The sequence below is a fragment of the Silurus aristotelis genome (assembly GCF_946808225.1).
Source record: "Silurus aristotelis genome assembly, chromosome: 13".
Lineage (NCBI taxonomy): Eukaryota > Metazoa > Chordata > Actinopteri > Siluriformes > Siluridae > Silurus > Silurus aristotelis.
In genome coordinates, this window is record NC_139586.1 from 1,317,101 (window position 1) to 1,338,052 (window position 20,952).

At 42.9% G+C, this 20,952-nt stretch overlaps 1 protein-coding gene across 2 annotated transcripts; it reads right to left on the reverse strand.

Moving 5' to 3' along the window:
- Positions 1-2,947: 2,947 nt before the first annotated feature.
- On the reverse strand, positions 2,948-19,634 carry rbms1a (RNA binding motif, single stranded interacting protein 1a). Of its 2 annotated transcripts, none has more exons than XM_083557746.1 (14): positions 18,618-19,634; positions 14,605-14,786; positions 10,917-10,975; positions 10,124-10,215; positions 8,673-8,830; positions 5,925-5,998; positions 5,723-5,838; positions 5,534-5,583; positions 4,969-5,056; positions 4,549-4,599; positions 3,817-3,927; positions 3,639-3,719; positions 3,184-3,263; positions 2,948-3,100 (listed from the first exon to the last, which is right to left on the reverse strand). In XM_083557746.1, exons 1-13 carry the CDS (start codon positions 18,672-18,674, stop codon positions 3,189-3,191), a joined length of 1,194 nt encoding a protein of 397 aa, XP_083413872.1. In that variant the 5' UTR covers positions 18,675-19,634; the 3' UTR covers positions 2,948-3,100; positions 3,184-3,188. The 2 variants fall into 2 exon arrangements, with proteins under 2 accessions (XP_083413872.1, XP_083413873.1); XM_083557747.1 differs by having other exon boundaries at positions 5,732-5,838; positions 18,618-18,981.
- Between the last annotated feature and the right edge of the window lie 1,318 nt (positions 19,635-20,952).

A 20,952-nucleotide genomic window follows, 5' to 3' on the forward strand; every position in this document is an offset into this window, starting at 1 on the left:
TCTAAAAAAAACACAAGTTTGGTGCAGATTTCACAACATCTCCCAAGTTGAATAAAGCAGAAGGTCCGTCCGAACCAGGTTTGAGCTTTGTCTTTAATTCAAAAGTTTTTCACAGAGGAAATCATCATAGAAATAAAACATAAAAAGCGTTTAAATAAAAAAAAACAACAAAAGAAGTAGAACAATTGAAGAATAGACAAACACAGGAGCAGGTTTTGTCGTCGTTGTTGTCCTCGTTGTCGCTGTACATTTTAACCACTCGCAAAACTGTGTGTGTGTGTGTGTGTGTGTGTGTGTGTGTGTGTGTGTGTGTGCAATTAGATATATATATAAAAGAAAATGTGAATCCTGTGCATCATGTCTGATTTTTTTTCCCTTTAACCTGCAGTCTCTCGATGTGGACGTGAAGGATTGTGTGAGGTGAAGCTGAAAAAACAGTCCCTCATCGAATTTCCATGTTTAAATACATCTCGATGACAAAATGCGTTACTTTGGTTGATCGGATTGAGCCTCGATATCTTGCGTGAAAACGTTTTTTGTTTAAATTTTATTTCAAAGCAGTCACGCAGGCGTTCCATACCGCCACGAAGAGGCCCATTGTTTCTATCCAGATGTTCAAAATCATCAAACAAACTCCAAAAAAAAAAATCAAACCAAAAAACACACGAATAACCCCCCCCCCCCCACACATAAAAACTTTTCCTTTGAAGAATGAACAGATGTGTTAAATGTGAAGTCCTGTATGATCCCAGCTCCAGAGCTGGTGCTTTGTATGTTTTATTTTTTTTTTCATTTCTTCTGATTGGACAGGATAGACCTGCAAACCCGACCAATCAGACGACAGATACAACTCTGAGGTAGATCGACGGCCAAGCTGACCTGGACATCAAAAGAAAAAAAAAACGGCCGCCTAAAACAAACAAACAAACAAACAATAAAAAAAAGACACACGTGACTCTATTGAAGTTAAAGACCAAAGCGTCTCGTGAATCTGCGGCGTGAGTTTTTGATTGGTTTAGCGTTTTTTTCCGTGTCGCGGCTCTCAGATACTTCACGTCTGAGATTACAAGTGAATACAAACTTGATCAAAACCGAGAAAAAAAAGGCACAATTTTATTTTCCGAATAGCCGAACATCTACAAACACCTGCACCTTAGCGTTAATCCGTAATGATAGGAGCGCTTTTTTTTCTTTTTCTTTTTTAAATGGTCTTTGGTGGAACGAAAATACACGATAGATAAAAGTATTGGGACACCTGATTTTTAGAATGGTGATGGTGGTATTAAATAGTTTATACCTGTTCCTGTGCACAAAGCCAGCTCCATGAAGATATACTATACACTGGTCTGTGAAAGATCTCGAGGAAGATCTTGCGTGAACCACAAAATCTAGTAGAACATCTTCCCAGAAGAGTGGAGGTCATTATATCGGCAAATGTTCAAAAAGAAGCGCGTTTTGAATCTTATGCCCGGGTGTCCACAAACGTTTGTCTATACAGTGTATCGTTAATTGCCTTGATTATTTTTTTTTTATTGCCTTAATTCTTTCCTATGAAGGACCTGATTATAATTTACGATCGAAGAGGTCAGCGTTCATCAGTTCATTTTTTCCCCCCAGAAGGATTTGGGTTTATCCTTCGTTTTCTCTACAAACATCTCATTTCTAACAGAATCCACTTTATCTGATTCTAAAGTCACTGCATCTTCGTTTCTGATTGACAGCTGCAGCCCTTAATATTGCCATTAACTAGAAAGGGGGGGGATTAATATAAAAAAAATAAAAAAGGATTTTCCTTCCAATGATTGATTTCGTTTAAAAAAAAAAAAAAAAAAAAAAAAAAAAAAAAAAAGCATCTCTTTTTTCTGTACAAGTCTTGCTCTCTAGCTAAAAAGAAACATTGCACTTCTGCCTCTCAGTACAAGAAATTTCTACACAACTGTGATAAAAAAAAAAAGGAAAAAAAAAAAAAAAAAAAACTGGCATAAAAAAAAACAAAAAACAAAAAGGCAATAATCCGATCTCTGAAAAACTACTCATCTGTCCCGAAGGGCGATCGCATCCTGTATGATCAATATCTCAATTAAGCTCCGCCCACAAATCCATGTATCCCTTGCTAAGCCCCGCCCACCATTTGAACCGTCCCCCGTTCCTACACTAACGACAGCTTCGTCTACAACTACCACATCAAGTTCCGACTAAAAAGGCAAGAAGACTTCGGAGGACGGCAGAATTTCATCTTTTCCCCGTCTCTCATACGCGCGCACACACACACACACACACACACACACACACACACACCCTACAGTAAAGCGTGTGGATTTATTCATCCGCTTTGACAGACAGGAGAGAAGAGCGACGCCGGCCGTCAAACGATAGAATCTAAACCCGGTATTTACAAGGCAAAAATGTCTGTTACTACGGACCAAGAAGGCAAAGTGCGGAAGACAAAAGCAAAAAGAAAAAAAAAAACGAAAGAAACCTCCCCATCGCTACTACCACAGCATTGTGTATTCGTGTGTGTGTGTGTGTGTGTGTGTGTGTGTGTGTGTGTGTGTGTGTGTGAGAGAGAGAGAGAGAAACGGTCAGTAAAAACACACTAAAAACCATACTAAAAAGTCCTCTCATGCATCTAAAGGTACGATCACACTGCATCTTGTATTTTTTTTTCCTTTGTTTTTTTTTACAATTTTTTTTTTTTCTTTTTTTGTTTTTGGAGTCCAGTGTTCACAGACTTTGGTCTGTTCCTGAAGTCCTTGGTACAAAATAAGCGTTCATCCTGTTTCCTTTTTAGCAAAATAAAAGGTACTTCTCTTCTCCTATGCCGTCTGTCTGTCCGTCTAGCCGTCCGTCCGTCTGCGATGAGTTGCATTGTTGCGTTTGCTGATGCACCTGCTGCGGGTCTTTGAGGTTGTTAAAGTTGATTCAAACCGTGGACTTTTTACGTGTATTTTCTTTTTTTTTTCTTTTTTTTTCTGTAGGAGCCTGTGCAAAGTAAAGGTGTCTTTTTTTCCCTCTGTGTGTGATGTCACTTCCTGTTCAGAGGAAGATAAGCCTGTAGTTATAGTAGCCCTCTTTTGACTCCGCCTCCCAAACCGCTCACCTGGAAAACAGACACGGGCGATGAGGACGCGCGACGGGAGAGAACGTGAATACGCGTAAACGTGGCGTTACTCTTAAGGTTACCTTTTTTATTGCTTGTTCGGTTGGTATGGGAAGGTGGAGGGATCGCTGGAGGTCATGTCCTGGGCCTGGACGTTGGGATCCTGAAACTCAAACAAAGGCTTGTGAATCGTACGTTCCATCAACACCAAACCACCCTGAGAGAAACACCTTCTGGATACAGAGTATTGTTTTATACGCTGAATTGAATTTGCTGGCTTTATATTCGATCACGTTTCTATAGCAACAAGGACTCGCACAGATGACGCGTCACATGATCCGAACGGAATAATCTGCGTTTTTTTCATTTCTATAGCCTATTATGGAAGGAGTCTCCAGTTCGAGTCATTGACCACATGAACGTTTTTCTTCCCGCTTCCTGATAACATGAAAAGCTAAACTTTTTTGCATTTATTGGATATTCACAGCGGCTAAAGAACCCTTTCGAAGATGTGCTGATATCAAACAAACCTCCGTACCTCGCTGGCGATGGCAGCCGCCTGGATGTGAGCGTACTGAGGAATATACGCTCCTTGCATAGGTGTGTTCGTCGGAATAAACTGGAAAGGAAAAAAAAGCACATACAAATTAAACACCACGATTACAGGAGGTGGGTTACGGGGAAGTCTATCGAAATGTGGTTTGTGTAAACGTTACAGTGGCAGTGCCGCCTAAGGAGAGGTGGCCCATCTGCTGCGTCAGAGGAGCCAACATGGAGGACGGCTGCAGGGACATGGGGTGGTCCATAGAGGGCGACAGAACAGCTCCCTAGAGAGAGAGAGAGAGAGAGAGAGAGAGAGAGAGAGAGGAGAGAGAGAGAGAAAGACATCACTGGGTGAGGATCACATGAATGAGAACAGATTCCTCTTTCCATTTCCAAACTCGTTTCTTGAGTGAAACCTCCTCACACACCCACTCACCGACACACACACACACACACACACACACACACACTCACCATTTTCCATAATCAGATGTTACAGATTAAATTTTATTAATTGACAAAATAAAAATAAAAATAGGGTCAGTGTGTGTGTGTGTGTGTGTGTGTGTGTGTGTGTGTGTGTGTGTGTGTGTGTGTGAAATGCTGGTCTGATTGCCTAATGCTTTCAAATAATGACTTAAAAGGCTTTTATCTCATTTCACCCCCATTTCATCCCTCATATATCTCATTTACCCGCAATATCTCGCATCTCGTTTACCCTCAAATATCTCGTATTCTCACATCTCATTCACCCCCAACAAATGTCTCATTAACCCTCAATATCTCATATTCTGGTATCTCAATAACCCCTGTATATCTCATTCACAGTATCTGTAATGGTGGTGACACTGCTGTGGTTGAACGAGAGAGAGGAAGTGAACTAATGCTTTTTTTTGGTCTCTTACCGGATGCTGCATAATATAAGGCTGATGTGTCATCCAGGAGGGACTCTGAACCTGCACACACACACACACACACACACACACACACACACACACACACACACACACACACACACACACACACACACACACACACACACACACAGAGTTAAGAGCAGGTGCTGTATGAAAGCAAACGACTCGGCACAAAAGACTTTTAACTACATTGACACAGCTGCTGTGTTCTCCGTTCTGCTCATCGCCTGAGATGCTCCGAGCTGGACCACAAAGGCTGCTGGGTATTTTTTATAATCTTACATGGTACATCTACTCAGACAAACAAAACACACTCTGTCCAATGGTAGAAAGCAGACTTGGAAAGAGCATTAAAAATATAGTGGAGAGAAAGAGATGGAGTGATGGAGAGATGGCAGGAGGTCATACCGGGTAAGTGGAGACGGGTGAGAGGTACGGAGACACGGCTGTCTGGGTCAGTATCCTGTTCCCCATGCTGTAGGGCTGGGTGTAGTACCTGAATGTGTTACAGAAGACAAAATCAAGACGCTTCATCTACACAATTCAGGAAAAGGGCGATGGTGCCAAAAGTATTGGGACACCCAGCGTATTTTTCCAGACATATGAGGTTCTTCTCCAAACTAATAAATCTCGTACAAGAACCAAACTATCATTTCCAAAAAGATATATGATATATAGGGTTGGAGGATGTAGAAGCTTCTGAAATCTAGAGGAACACCTTCTCAGGAGAGTGGAAGTTCCTATAACGGCAAATGGGAGGTGGAATGGGATGCTCAAAAAAGTGCAAAAAATCCCAGATCCATGAAGATGGAAAAAAAAATTAAATAAATTTAGATCTCCTGCTCTAGAGCCCCAAACCTAGTGAACATGAATTGCTCATGCTGAATGCACCCCCGCAGCTTCCGCACAACTTTCCAGAAGACTGGAGGTTATCATGAACAAAGGCAAATGGAGCACATCTGGCAGGGCTTACCCATTTTGGAGCGCAGCAGCATTGGGGTCATAGGTCAACGTTATCCCACTCTGAAAAACAAAAAAAAAGCAATTCCGATGACGAAAACCATATTGTTGTTATGGTAAGTTTTTTTTCTGATATTATTCATTATTTACAGCAGTGAGTAGAAATCCAGAGCGTCGTATAAAGCACAGGAGATGAACTTACTAGTCTCACCTCGGCGTCCCGGGTCCAGGTTCGCCCGTTGGGAACGTATTTGGTTTGACCCAGACGCTTCTTCTGGCCTCCGTCGGCGAATTTACAGAGCAGCGGTTCCGACGCGCCTGGAAACACGTTTATTCGTTTTGTGATTTTCTGAAGATTCTGTAAACATTAATAAAAACGAGGGCTTTTTTTGCGTTTTAATTACCCAGCATTCCAGATTTAATGAACTTCCCGTTGAAGTGAGAGATCACGGCGTCGCACTTCTCTGTAGACTCCATCCTGAGGCAGAGAGAGAAAAAAAACATTTGTGATTGACCTGCTTTTACTGCATGGCTAAACCTGAACACAGCGGGCCAGATGGTGCTCTGAATAAAAAAACAAAAAAACTAAAAGAAAACACACACACACACACACACACACACACACACACACACACACACACACACACGTATGCATTAGGGGTGTAACAGTACATGTATTTGGGTACAGGGCTTTGGGTTTTGGTGCACGTGTACCAGATGCAATCCTTTTTACAACAATACAGTAAAAGAGAGACAAGAGTTAGCGCAGTGTCACTGTTTCGACTCGACCGTGCTGGAAATATGATTTGTAGCGTGTTATAAAACTGCCACTTTCGTTTTTGCGACCGTCTGGAGATACGGATTCTTTTGCATTTTATGTCTGGCTTCAAGAATTTCGCTTGCAAGGAGAATGGATGAGAGAGTGGATGAATGAGGGACGGAAGGAATGAAGACATTTGTTCAAGTAGGCTGAAATAAGTAGAACAATTCTTGAGAAAGTTAAATATTAAATGCAACCCCCCCTGCCAAACACACACACACACACACACACACACACACACACACACACACTTTTATACACGTGTATTACCCAAATGGGGTCTAACAAATGTAAACTATTTCATTTCATTTTTGCATTTATTTAATTTGTCGTATTTTAATGGATTACTCAATTAAATCGATATAATAATTTTTTTTTTATTATATATATATATATATATATATATATATATATATATATATATATATATATACAGTGAGAAAAATAAGTATTTGAACATCCTGCTATTTTGCAAGTTCTCCCACTTTGAAATCATGGAGGGGTCTGAAATTGTCATCGTAGGTGCATGTCCACTGTGAGAGACATAATCTAAAAAAAAAAATCCAGAAATCATAATGTATGATTTTTTTTACTTTTTATTTGTATGATACAGCTGCAAATAAGAATTTGAACACCTGAGAAAGTCAATGTTAATATTTGTTTGTTTGCAATTACACAGGTCAAACGTTTCCTGTAGTTTTTCACCAGGTTTGCACACACTGCAGGAGGGATTTTGGCCCACTCCTCCACACAGATCTTCTCTAGATCAGTCAGGTTTCTGGCCTGTCGCTGAGAAACACGGAGTTTGAGCTCCCTCCAAAGATTCTCTATTGGGTTTAGGTCTGGAGACTGGCTAGGCCACGCCAGAACCTTGATATGCTTCTTACAGAGCCACTCCTTGGTTATCCTGGCTGTGTGCTTCGGGTCATTGTCATGTTGGAAGACCCAGCCTCGACCCATCTTCAATGCTCTAACTGAGGGAAGGAGGTTGTTCCCCAAAATCTCGCAATACATGGCCCCGGTCATCCTCTCCTTAATACAGTGCAGTCGCCCTGTCCCATGTGCAGAAAAACACCCCCAAAGCATGATGCTACCACCCCCATGCTTCACAGTAGGGATGGTGTTCTTGGGATGGTACTCATCAGTCTTCTTCCTTCAAACACGTTTAGTGGAATTATGACCCAAAAGTTCTATTTTGGTCTCATCTGACCACATGACTTTCTCCCATGACTTCTCTGGATCATCCAAATGGTCATTGGCAAACTTAAGACGTGCCTGGACATGTGCTGGTTTTAACAGGGGAACCTTCCGTGCCATGCATGATTTCAAACCATGACGTCTTAGTGTTTTACCAACAGTAACCTTGGAAACGGTGGTCCCAGCTCTTTTCAGGTCATTGACCAGCTCCTCCCATGTAGTTCTGGGCTGATTTCTCACTTTCCTAAGGATCATTGAGACCCCACGAGGTGAGATCTTGCATGGAGCCCCAGTCCGAGGGAGATTGACAGTCATGTTTAGCTTCTTCCATTTTCTAATAATTGCTCCAACAGTGGACCTTTTTTCACCAAGCTGCTTGGCAATTTCCCCGTAGCCCTTTCCAGCCTTGTGGAGGTGTACAATTTTGTCTCTAGTGTCTTTGGACAGCTCTTTGGTCTTGGCCATGTTAGTAGTTGGATTCTTACTGATTGTATGGGGTGGACAGGTGTCTTAATGCAGCTAACGACCTCAAACAGGTGCATCTAATTTAGGATAATAAATGTAGTGGAGGTGGACATTTTAAAGGCAGACTAACAGGTCTTTGAGGGTCAGAATTCTAGCTGATAGACAGGTGTTCAAATACTTATTTGCAGCTGTATCATACAAATAAATAGTTAAAAAAATCATATATTGTGATTTCTGGATTTTTTCTTTTAGATTATGTCTCTCACAGTGGACATGCACCTACGATGACAATTTCAGACCCCTCCATGATTTCTAAGTGGGAGAACTTGCAAAAAAGCAGGGTGTTCAAATACTTATTTTCCTCACTGTATATATATATATATATATATATATAATATATTTTATATATATAACATTTTATAAAATGTCATAAAATAGAATTTTATATATTATTTTATTTCAAATTGTTTTAAAAATGTAAACTGTTCACACATAATAATGATAATAAACTTCGTTAATAAAAAAAAACAAAAAACAACAAGCAAATTTATATTTTGCATTTCTTCCGCAATTCTTCTATATTTGGCATTTGTTCTTCTGTAATTTTGTACTGAAATTGAACCGAACTCTGTGTGTGTGTGTGTGTGTGTGTGTGTGTGTGCGCACTGACCTGGCGAAACCTACTCCCCGGCTCATGCCGTGTGCGTCTCTGAGGATGCGAGTGGAGATGACCTGTCCGAAAGGCTTCAGGAGGTTTTCCAGCTCCTGCTCGTCCATGGACACGGGCAGGTTGGACAGGTACAGGTTGGTCGGGTCCTGCTCCTGTTGCTGCAACCCAATCGAATGAGGAACATGAAGAACGTTAAAAAGCTGGACTTCTAAAAGGGATCTCAGCTCTCTGAAGGCATCTAACACAATGGTTTCACACAATTCGGATTTCATTCTGAACGACTTTTTTTTATTTTGTTCGATCCACATCTGCTTCGCCGTAAAAAAAAAAAAAAGTTGTGCATTCCAGGAAAGACACGTCAGGCTTAATTTGAGCCGCCGTTTTCCCGAGGCAAATCTGACATTCTTTCTGTGTGAAGCAATCTGGTTTCTGAGGGTGCCCTGGATTTATTATCCAACTCTAGTAAGCAAAGGGGCGTAACCATGGCGATGGATCGGCGTACGGGCGTACTTTGGCTGACTCTGGGAGCTCGTCTCATTTAAGGAGGAACAGCATTAAGGAAAAAAAAAAAAGAACAAGGTGAATCTCAAACAAAAACTGGAGCACAAACGGCTGATCGATGCTCTAGAACAGAATCAAAGCTGGGCAGAGGAGAAATGCTGAATAATTGAACGTTGAAGCAGAAGCAGTGGGAGGAGGTCAGTGCAGTGAAAGGAAGGCTTTTAAACATGGAGTAACTCCCTCACACACTCACACACTCACACTGCAGGTGTGTACAATAACAGCGTTAAACGAACTGAATATTGTGACAGAAACCAAAAGTATTGGGACACTTCTCTCCAGGTATACTTCTGTTATAGGTGAAGAATTGTACAAGTCTTTGCTGTAGCATAAAATTTCTTCTTCACTGGACCCCCAAACATGCTCCTGCAAGACCTAAAGTGAACATAACGGGCTCCATGAACACGCTTTCCATGCGCTGGAGTGGAAGATCTCCTGCTTATAGAGAAAGACCTCTTCACCTCGCCTCACCTCTATCAGTAGCTGATTTGACTAACGCCCTTGTGCCTGAACGAGCGTAGATCTCTCTGAAACACAGTCTATTATAACATCTTAGCAGGAGAGAGAAGCTTATTGTAAAAGGAGTCTAAAGATGTGATCTTACGCTCACGTGTGCACAAAAGCTTTCAGGGGGAATTTGTCTGTTTAATAATGGACCGTGTGAGTTTTTTTTTTTTCTCCTTGCCGCTTTGCTAAACAAATAGCACCCCCCCCACCCAACCTTTCCTGACTCCCTCTGCGGCCTTGACACGACTGCTCCACGCTGCCGCCTGGTGTACAAAACTGAACAAAGAACGCTAATTTGGCGCCCTCTCGCAAAACAACGTTCTCACGGAGATGTGAGTAAAGCCTATAAAAAAAGAAGAAAGTGTTGGAGTTTGCTGTCGCACCTTTGCCATTTGAGCTTGAACTCCGTTGCTCTTTAGCGCCGCCACGGCTTTCTGTGCAGACACGGGACTGTCGAAATCCACAAAGCCGTAACCTGAGAAAGAGACGCTTAGCGTTAATTTCACGTTAATGCGACTGTGATGGATTGATGGATTCCCTGGAACACTCGAATAAGCAAATCCCTGCGGAAATATTCGATTCCTGTTCTGAATCTCGAACTGTGACACAACCAACGTTACAGCGCAGTTCATCAGGTGTTAACGTGTTTATGCTCAGTGGTTTTGTTATAATGACCTTTCAAGTTTGTTTTATCTCCTGACCATTTTCCTGTCTTGCGTTCTTTTGCATCTTTATCTGTTGAACCCATAATCCCAGCCCTCCCAGTCATTAAGTTAACCCACTTAACCCTAATCACAATCCTAAACCTCCTAATCCTAATTAAAATACTTCTAATCCCATACCCAATCTCAACCCCAACTTTAACCCTAACCCCAAATTTAACCCTAATCCTAACTCTAACTCCTAATCATCCTAATCCCAATCCCAATACTTCTAATCCCAACCCTAATTTCAAACATAACCTCAACCCTAACCATCCTATCCTCAACTCTCACCCTAATCCGAGTCCTCCCAACCTCAACCTTCCCTACCCCAATTCCAAATCTCAATCCTAATCCTGTAATTACTGTTGATTTACGTGCTATAAAATGATATTTTTTGCATAAATTGAAAGATGTAATGAGATATAACGAAGCCCTATGCTGAGCTGAAGAAAGGCGGCGCGATCATACAAACCTTTGCATTTGTTTGTGGTCTTGTCCAGGATGGCTTTTGTGGAGACGATCTTTCCATACCTGGAGAGAGAGAGAGAGAGAGAGAGAGAGAGAGAGAGAGAGAGAGAGAGAGAGAGAGAGAGAGAGAGAGAGTATAAATGCATCATGCTGACAGACAGTCTGTCTACACGTGTCATACACGGCATGAAGAAAGAGGAATGTGTGAGTTAAGATAAATGACACACACACACACACACACACACACACACACACACACACACACACACACACACACACACAGGAAGCACCAGGTCCCGAGCTGGCGCTTGTTTAAGGTGCACGACGCGAAGACAAAGAAGTCTTTGTGTGAGGAATACGGCGAATCGGCCGTGACTACGATGGAAGTGCGTGCGGCAATTACGTGACGAAAACCGAGACGCCGCTGCTGATGGAAAGCAGCCTGTGATTACTGCAGAGAGTTCAGAGGAAGTCCTTCCACAGTCACAGCACTGACCAAGGCCTTGGGCTGCTTGTGTGTGTGTGTGTGTGTGTGTGTGTGTGTGTGTGTGTGTGTGTGTGTGTGTGTGTGTGTGTGTTTTTTCCATCATCAGGCAGTGAGTAAGGCATGATGAATGAGAGCAGGCATAGCCGAGTGTGTTTCTCAACACCCCTGAGACGGACGCCTGCAGTTTTGGATGCACAGAAGAGAAGGATTCACTTCTGTCTTGGTTTGTTTCGCGGGGTTTGTTCGACGTTTGCACTTTCTCCTCGCAGGAAAATAAAGAAATAAAACCGGTCTCGAAATGCCTTTCGCTTTTAAAACGTCTAAACCCCCAACAATTTGCTGTGGAGGAAATTCGAAACGAAAGCCCAGACGTCTGCTTTTCTCAAGACCTAGCTAAGCTCCAGGAGAAACTGCGAAGCGAGTCGAATTTCCGTAACGCTAAATTGAATAAAAGCTCTGATTTGGTATGCTGCATAAACAGCGTGCATAAGCAGCATTCTTTGGCAAATCCCATGAAGTGAAATGAGAGATATGAGGGGGGGGAGGGAGCCAATGGGCTTTCGCCAAACAGATCACGTGGTCCTCCAGCATGGAGGCCCACCCGACCTTGGCCTTGACCCCTTCCTTCTGGGGTAGGGAGGCCCCATTTCCTGCTCGCTACGATGGCATGTGTCAGCCTGGAGCATGTCAAAGTAAATCAAACGGGCCCAAAACTATTCCTTGCGCTCGTAGAACCAGTAGGAGCTTGTTTATTGTGCAAGACGACCGTCAGAGCTGCGGCGCTAAAACCGGCATGCAAGAGCAACCTGGAGTGCATCGTGATGTGTGGAGATAACAGGCTTTACTCCCTAGCTGACTCACAAAAACCAATTTCTAGAATTACCATGGTCGATGACGGGACTCCCCAGAGCGCCCGAGGATAAATTAACCCGTGACAGGAATGTCCGTCCTTCACATTCGCATGCACCGTACACTCACACTCTCACTCCATCAACCACCCCCTCTACACACTCAGGGGGGATTGATGGGGTAAAAAGGTCAATAAAATGCAGAGCGTCAGAACGAGGCGTCAATTTCTCCTAATTGCAAACGCCATCGCCTTCATCTTTCAGTGTGCACAGCGGGAACGACGTTTTTTTATTTTTTATTTACTTCTGATGTAAACTGCACGCAGCACTAAAAATGAAAAGATTCGTCTCTTTGTACATAGAGGCTGTTATTCAGGACTACACTGCATTTTAAAAAGCAGAAGCGAAAATTGAAAAAAAAAAATTGTGTATACCAGAGCTCAAAACTCAGAGCTCCAATCCCAGAGCTTTAATCCCAGAACTCCAATCCTATGAATCTAATCCAAAAGCTCCAATCCTACGTCTCTAATCCCAGAGCTCCCATTCCAGAGCTCCAATCCCAGGGATCTAATCCCTGAGCTCCAATCCTATGGCGCTAATCTCATAGCTCAAATCCCAGAGCTCCAATCCCATAGCTTTAATCCCAGAGCACCAATCCCAGAGCTCCAATCCTAGCAATTTAATCCCATAGAATCATTCCTAGAACACCAATCCCAAAGCTCCCATCCCAGAGATCTAATCCCTGAGCTCCAATCCTAAAGCACCTGTTCCTGGGTTCCAATCGCAGGAACTGGGATTGGAACCCAATCTTAATCTCAGAGCTCCAAACCCAGGGTTCCAATCCTTCAGCACCAATTACTGGGATCCAATCCCAGAGCTCCAATTCTAAATCTCCAATCCCAGAGCACCAATCTCAGGGCTCCAATCCAATCAAATTGTATTGATTTGAGAAGTCAATAACTGACGTGGTGATAGGAGGAGTATTTGCAGTAGCAGGAGATTTGTAGTTGTAATCATGGCAGTAATAGTATTTGAAGTAGTAGCAGTAGTAACTGTAGCATTATTATTTTGCTAGTGTGTAGCATATTTTCTCATCAATACATTTTATTATCTCAACATAAAACTCAATAAAAACAATTCCCTATATGTTTTTTGGTCTATCCTGCTGTCCTCGAAAGACCGGGAAAACTAATTAGTTATGTGGAAAATGCAATTCCGCGATAAACCGGGGGATTGCGCGAGATTCGAACCGCGGGGTTTATCTGCTGAATCATGCCTGCTTTCCTCACACAGGCCGATTTCCATCAGCGGCAGCGTTGGGAAGAAGTCACGCAAATAGATGCTGTTGCCTCGGGATACATGCCTCAGCCATGCTCACGTGAGGGACTCGTGAAGCGTGATGGGGAGAGATTTATAAACAGTGGAGATCGGAAGGTTGAGAGAAGGAAAAGGTGTGAAGGTTTTTTTTTTCTGTACTAATCAACATTGAGTCAAACACTCAATTAAAGAACTGTGTCTTAGATCTTAAACATAAAAGCAAACGACATGCCAATTTTTTCAAATATAAATAAATACTACATATTCAAACTACATATAAACCTACACTATATGGACAAATGTTTGTGGACACCTGACCATAAGATTCCACATTGAGTCACGATTTCCTGTTATAATTAACCTCCGCTCTTCGGAGAAGATGTTCCACTAGATTTTGTGGAGATTCATTCAGGGTGTTGCTATTCATTCATTCATTCATTCATTCAGGAGCTCTATAGCTGCAGATCTTCCACTCCAAGCCATGTAAAGCAGATCTTCATGGAGCTGGCTTTGTGCAGATTGTCATGCTGGAACAGGTTTGGGTCTCCTTGTTCAAGTGAAGGGAAAACGTCATGGATCCTTTAACATGGTATCCAAAAAAAACATCTTACACAATTGTGTGCCTCCAACTTTGTGGTAGCAGTTTTGCAGAAAAGGTCCACATGCGGCTGGAAAAAAATCGGGTGTCCAAATACTTTTGCTGATATATTTGATGTATGTTTTGTAACATAATATCAGAATCGTAACATATAGAAAACCCAATGATATATAATTTTTAGTAATAATCTGTAAATCATGTTGATGTTGAGGTTTTTCATAAATCTAGACCAAACGGTCCTCACAATATATGACCCCTTTGACCTTGTGGGATATTTCCTTTATTAATCTTTTCAAAAAAGGTTGCATTTAGGGTTTAAGTGAGATTAAACTTCAGGAGAGGTTTAGGCTTTGAGAATCGTCTCAATGGAAAGATGGAAGGTCCTCGCAAGGATAGATCTGTGTGTGTGTGTGTGTGTGTGTGTGTGTGTGTGTGTACTCACGGCTGACAGAGTTTGACAAGGTCATGGTCGGTGGTGGATGGGGGCAGGCCGCGGATGTAGAGGTTGGTTTTGCTGAGCTGCTCCCATCCGGTCGTGCTGCTGTTGCTGCTGCTGTTATTCGTGCTGCTATTGGTGCTTGGGCTGGGCGGAGCCATAGGATGTGTGGGCGGAGCAACGTGAGGCTGCGAACACAAATAAAAAAAATGTAATTTTTTTACTAGAAAAGTTTTTTTTCGGCTACTCCTTTGAAAATGTGTCACAAAAGTTTTTTTAAGCAAAAAAAATACAAAAATCCAGTTCTGTGTGTGAACGAAAATTCCCATGAGCGCAGCGTGTTGGAACAGGCCGATCACTTATCCATCATGCCCTTCACGCCTCTCCGGTGCTGGAAAGCGCTACAGAGCTTCGATTGCACACTCAGATTGTGCGTGGATTCACCCTCATGCCCCGCTCTCATATAACCGTCTAATCAGTAACCACGGCTCCTCTGTTCGGGCTGCACGCCGTCAAACGTACCTGCCTGAGCAGGCTCTCGTATCGGTCCGATCTAACGTTCTAGCGTCGCGGAACAACGAAGGATCGTTCCTCTGCGCCGAACTCCGGAGACTGGAATTTATCCTTCTGTATTCGATTATTTCAGCTGCTTACGAAAGGATGCGGACGTTTATCTCCCGCACGTGAAGCCGTGTATGGTATTCGCCGACATCAGCAAAAAAACTAAAACGTTCCCAGTATTAGATTAGACAAGATAGGCTTCGATTTTATTGTGATTGGGCAGAGTTCAAGTACAATGAAATGAGCATCTAAACAAAAAAACTAATATAAAAATTGCACAATGTTACAATGTAAACAAATAAATGTAATATAACGCTATAAATATACAATAAACGTTTTGCCATGTGGTTGCGAAAGCATGGAATTCTGTTCAAAAACTGAACACGGGTTCAGCGTAAAAACTCCAAGGAATCGTGTCTTTGAACAAATCAACAGATTTGCTATTATATAGGTGCTGAATAACATACTGTTCTATTGATAATAAAGGAGACACACAGAAAGTGCATAAAAAAAAAAAAAAAAAGGCGAAATAAAATCCTGGACTAAACGAAACAAAGCGAAACACTTCGGAGAATTTCGATTTCGCCCGATTTCTTCCTCATCCGTCGTAGAAAAAATACGTAAGTGTCACGTCAAAGCTCTGGGTCTTAACGCGGCCTGGATGGAAAAAAATTATAATCTTCGGAAATGAATCACCTCTTCACCAGAATGTGCCTGATGAACGACCCACAGCCCAAAGCGCAGGATAAAATATCTGAGCTACAAAAGAGTTTTACAGTCTGACTGTCGCAGCAGAGGTGAGTCACGCCAGAAACATCTCCCCTGACCACTAAATGCGTTCACACAGGAGAAGTCAGGATGACTAATACGGAATCAACAGCTGGTGTGAACAGAAAAAAAATCAAGGAAAGAGGTGGTGGTTTTGTTATTTTTTGCTTTTTTTAAAGAGGTCATGTGACCAGGCTGAGCACAGGGACAGCACAGGAAGCGCAGGCCTCGCCCTCACCGCAGAGTCTAGTGACTGCGGCTGACATCAGTGAATCACTTCCTGTTTCTGGCTCGTTCATTAAAACGGTTCTCTCGCATAAAATGGCTGCCTATAAAACACCGGCAGACGGGCCTTTCGAGAACGAGAGTGACTGAGGAGCCCAGTGGTGTGAATTACAGCTGTTGCGTGAAGCGATATTGAACTCCAGGTGCACGCATTCCTGTGAGTGTTTGTGGTTGGACCATAAAAAAAAAAAATAAAAACACCTCACAAGAGCACTCCAGGGGTGTGTGTATGTGTATGTGTGTGGGTGTGTGTGTGGGTGTGTGTGTGTCCTCCTGCTCTCTGACACACTGACCCACTTCTGGTTGAGTGAGTCATGAGCTCACAGCCCCACACACACACACACACACACACACACACACACACGTGCACGCTCAGGTGAGCCTGGACACGGAGCTCCGAAGCTCCTGTCACCCGATCGAGCTGAAGAGGTCAAGGCACAAACGTGGTGCAACGTGTTACAGCTCGAACGCAGAGGATGTGCCGAGAACCCTCCGATGAGTTCCACCACAGGAACGTGGTTTTTTTTGTAAAGAAAAGCCGTTGCTTTAAAAATCTGCACTGCGAAAACTCCTGCAGCAACGAGCTCGATTAAAACGGTGCCAAACAAACCCCCCCACCATTACCAAACAACACCCCCCCACCACCACCACCACCAACACACACACACACACACACACCCTGTGTTCAACCGGCCCGAGGCAAATGAATGTAAAACGCCATCTCGAGTGTCTGTTTGTGAGAAAAGGGGGCATGTGATACGGCTCATACAATGAGGTTTGTGGAGCCGGTGGAGGAGGAGGAATGGAAGACAGGGAGAGAAAGAGACTGAAAAATGTTGGGAGGAGGCACGAGGGAAAGCGGCGAGCAAAAGACCGGATTCAATTTCCGGGCCATCTTTCAAGCGTTGCTGGTGTCCCCTGGGTCCCGTACTATGTGCTGCAGTCATCCTGCGCCATATGGTTTCTATAACCTGTGAAATCTTTGAGTCCTGCTAACCTCGGCGCTGATCTGAGCCGAGATACGCGAGGAAAACATGCAAATGTCTGCTCGGGGGTGTGTGTAGGCATTTGGGTATGTGTGTGTATCTCGCTGCATTCAAAGCTGCTGTACGACGATATACTTCATTATGCTGTGTATTTACTGAGTGGGTTTAAAGGGTCCTGATGAACGAACGAACGATAGATAGAGAGATCTCACCAAAGATAGACAGACAGACAGACAGACAGACAAACAGACAGACAGATATCCCACCAGACAACGATAGATAGATGGATAGATAGATAGATAGATAGATAGATAGATAGATAGATAGATAGATAGATAGATAGATAGATAGATAGATAAACAGCTACATATATTCATAGAAATCTCACCAAAGATAGATAGATAGATAGATAGATAGATGATAGATAGATAGATAGATAGATAGATAGATAGATAGATAGATAGATAGATAGATAGATAGATAGATAGATACAGTCATAGAAATCTCACCAAAGATAGATAGATAGATAGATAGATAGATAGATAGATAGATAGATAGATAGATAGATAGATACATAGATACATAGATACATAGATAGATAGATCTCACCAAACAAAGATAGATAGATAGATAGATAGATAGATAGATAGATAGATAGATAGATAGATAGATAGATAGATAGATAGATAGATAGATAGATGTCAATTTCCGTCCAGGCCACGCCCATTCACTGCATCATACACTACAAGCTAATGAATATTCATGAACACACCTCCAGGATTCTCTGGACACAAAGTTGCCCCGGGATCTTTCCGAGTCACCTTCTTCACAGCCTCCTGTCTCCGTGTTAAAACTGTTAGTAAACCCATCCTGTCGCCTTCCCCTGTGTCCCCCGTGTCCCATGTCCCCCGTGTCCACCAGGCGGCTTCATAAAGCAATTCATTCGGGTTAAAAAAAAAAAAAAAAAAAAAGGAGTCGATTCGCAGTTGATTCCTTTTTATAAATACTGATTTTGTTACTCATCCTGAAGCGAATTCGGCACTCAGTTGACGCGTTTCCAATCGCATCACAATCTTCATTATTATTTTGTTGAATGAGCAAATACTAAACAATACAGGGTTAAAAAAACAGATGAGTCGAATGCATGATGATGCAAACCGGATCCGTAGACACTCACGACGCCTGGCTGTATCGACTCATAAAGAGCTCATAAATAATTCAAATAAGGACGGGAAATGTCTAACCCTGAGTTTGGTTTATCTAAAAAAAAATAATAAAACATACTGGAATATATTGTATTATTATAACCCCCTCCTCCCCTCAGTGTACGCCGGTATCCTGCTCCTGTCCCGTGGCCTGTCCGGCATCGCGCGCCTGCGTCCCTGCGCGTATTATTCCTAGTAATAAAACCATTATTACCTGCTTCCGGTGGTACGGAGTCCTGACCGGATTGGCGGTGTTCGCAAAGATCATCATTAATTCCTCCGTCCTCGAATCGGCGTTGAATCAAAAGATAATGTCCGTGTAACAACAATACAAAAAAAATAACACTGTGTAATGCGGTTCTATTAGGCTACAGAACAACTGTAATTTTCCACATCGCACTATTTTCGCGTAGTTCTCTCAAGCAAAAAAAAAAATGGATGGTTATTATTATTATTTTTTTTCCCAGCCTGATGAAGATGAAGGTTTATTCCCACCTCGTCCAGTCCAACCAGTTTCGGGAAATCGTCTGCTTCATTGATCTGCGTTCTGGTGCCCGCAGGAAAGACCCACCTACTGTGGAACAATCCATTCGTCACTCGGGCTGCGGGGGTGTCCGGGACGACTAGCGTTGATCTGATTTTGTTTTATGCGCCTCACGTTGGTTCGCCGCGAAGCCAAAAGGCAACGAGAAGTTTGATTAAATCTCACAGAACGCCAAGAGACGATTAGAAATAGAACGCAGGGTTCTTACAGGCGTCGGATGGTTTACTTTAACCCTACGCAGGTCACTTGGTTTCCTCCAGAGCGCATACCATACATTCCACAACCTGACCATCAGATCCTGGTTACAATACAGGCATAGAAATGCGCCTTAGGCCACCAGGACAGTCCCATCTCATCCCATCTCATCCCATCACATCCCGAGACAATGATCCCATCAATTAATGTGCATAAAACAGCATATTACCCCGAACATGTAGACTATGCTTAATATCCAAGAAAGTCATAGGCTCTGATCCGCCCGAGAAGGCCTACCAAAAAAAAAACCTACCATAAAAGATCTTGTGAAAGTGTGAAAACATTAAGCCTGAAGCTGAAAGATGCCACCCGTGCCTTTGTCAACCTGTTCCTGTAATAATCCACGGTGATGTAATCATGTGTCACACCTTCGTGCAGAATGAATCTGTTCGTCATCGTGCGTTTCGCCACAAAACAAAACCAGAAATAAACGCATCACAGAGACATTCCGGGCCCTTGAAATGTTTTCAGCACCACCCTCTGTGTGGCCGTATCACGGACTCTGGGTTTGGTGAAGTGTCGTGTTCATACCCTGTCGTTCTAGGTTAGGGATTGGTTCGAGTTTATTGTCCGAGTCGTAGCAATGCGGTTAGAATCAATAGCAAATTGATGAATGTTCAGTGTCGCTGATCAGATGGTTGCAGGTTCAAACCCCAGTTTGCTTCTGGGGTGCTGTTTCCTGACTGGCCCCAGCTTCCTTACATCGCTGGGATATGCGAAGAAAGATTTTCACTATGTTGTGTGACACTGCTCAGATGGTTGTGGGTTCATGCCCCGGTTTTGCCAATCTGCCACTATTGGGACCTTGAGCAAAGCCCTTAACTCTCTGTGCCCCCCGGGGGGGACGGGGGTTAGGATCATGTCTGGCACCAGCTTTCCAAAATCGCTGGGAGATGCGAAGAAAGATTATGCTGTTAAAAAGTGCCCCTTCTTATCAAGATCACATTTTCATACACCGAGCAGTAATTGCTCAGGGGCCCAGCAGTGAGAGCTGGGATTTAAACTCATGACCTTCTGAGCCAAAAAGATCCAATATATTAACCACTGAGCTTCCACTTCCCTTCCCAGTACCACCACGACCAGTTCCAGTAGCGCAAATGACGATATGAGATTAATAAGTATTTTTCCGTGCACATTGTTTTAAATAAGATGACCTTCATTTAACCTTTTTGTCCGAATGAATGCTATCTAAAAGGTTTATGTCCTGATCTTAAATCTTGATCTTCATGTAGTATCTATCGGTCTTGAGAGTTTGTCCGTTCTCAATGCCCAATATATTCACTCGTTTCCTGTTCTTGGCTGACAGAAGTGAAACCTAATGTGGTCTAAAGATGTCATAGCTTATCCACCACTAAATTCTATGTGTTGTGTGTGTGTGTGTGTGTAGATGTTTTTTTCTGCTCACCACAGTTGAAATTTCTGGAGTAAATACGAGTTATTTTAGCTTTCCTCTAGTCAATCTCCTCCAGCCTGCTATTCTCTATACCTTAACAGATACTTATGCAATGGAGACATGTATAGGTGATTATGCATTGGTTAACACTGGTGGATTGATCATGTCATATGCAGCTCGAGGCTATTCAAGGTCACGAAGGGGAGTCAGGAGATAATCAGACGAGCCCTCACCTTGTTTACATAATCGTGGAGTAGAGCTCGCGCGGGAGAGAAAGACAGAGCAGCGATTTCACTAAGCACTGCTTAGCGAGCGTGTGATTTCGTAAAGCCTCGACAGCGCGTCATGAACAGATCA

Coding starts and splice junctions, on each gene's coding strand:
- rbms1a (XM_083557746.1), bottom strand. CDS start 18,674: ATGATGATCTTTGCGAACACCGCCAATCCGGTCAGGACTCCGTACCAC. Junction 10,976..14,604: donor CTTGTCAAACTCTGTCAGCC/GTGAGTACACAC, acceptor CTCTCTCTCCAG/GTATGGAAAGATCGTCTCCA. Junction 10,216..10,916: donor GACCACAAACAAATGCAAAG/GTTTGTATGATC, acceptor TCTCTTTCTCAG/GTTACGGCTTTGTGGATTTC.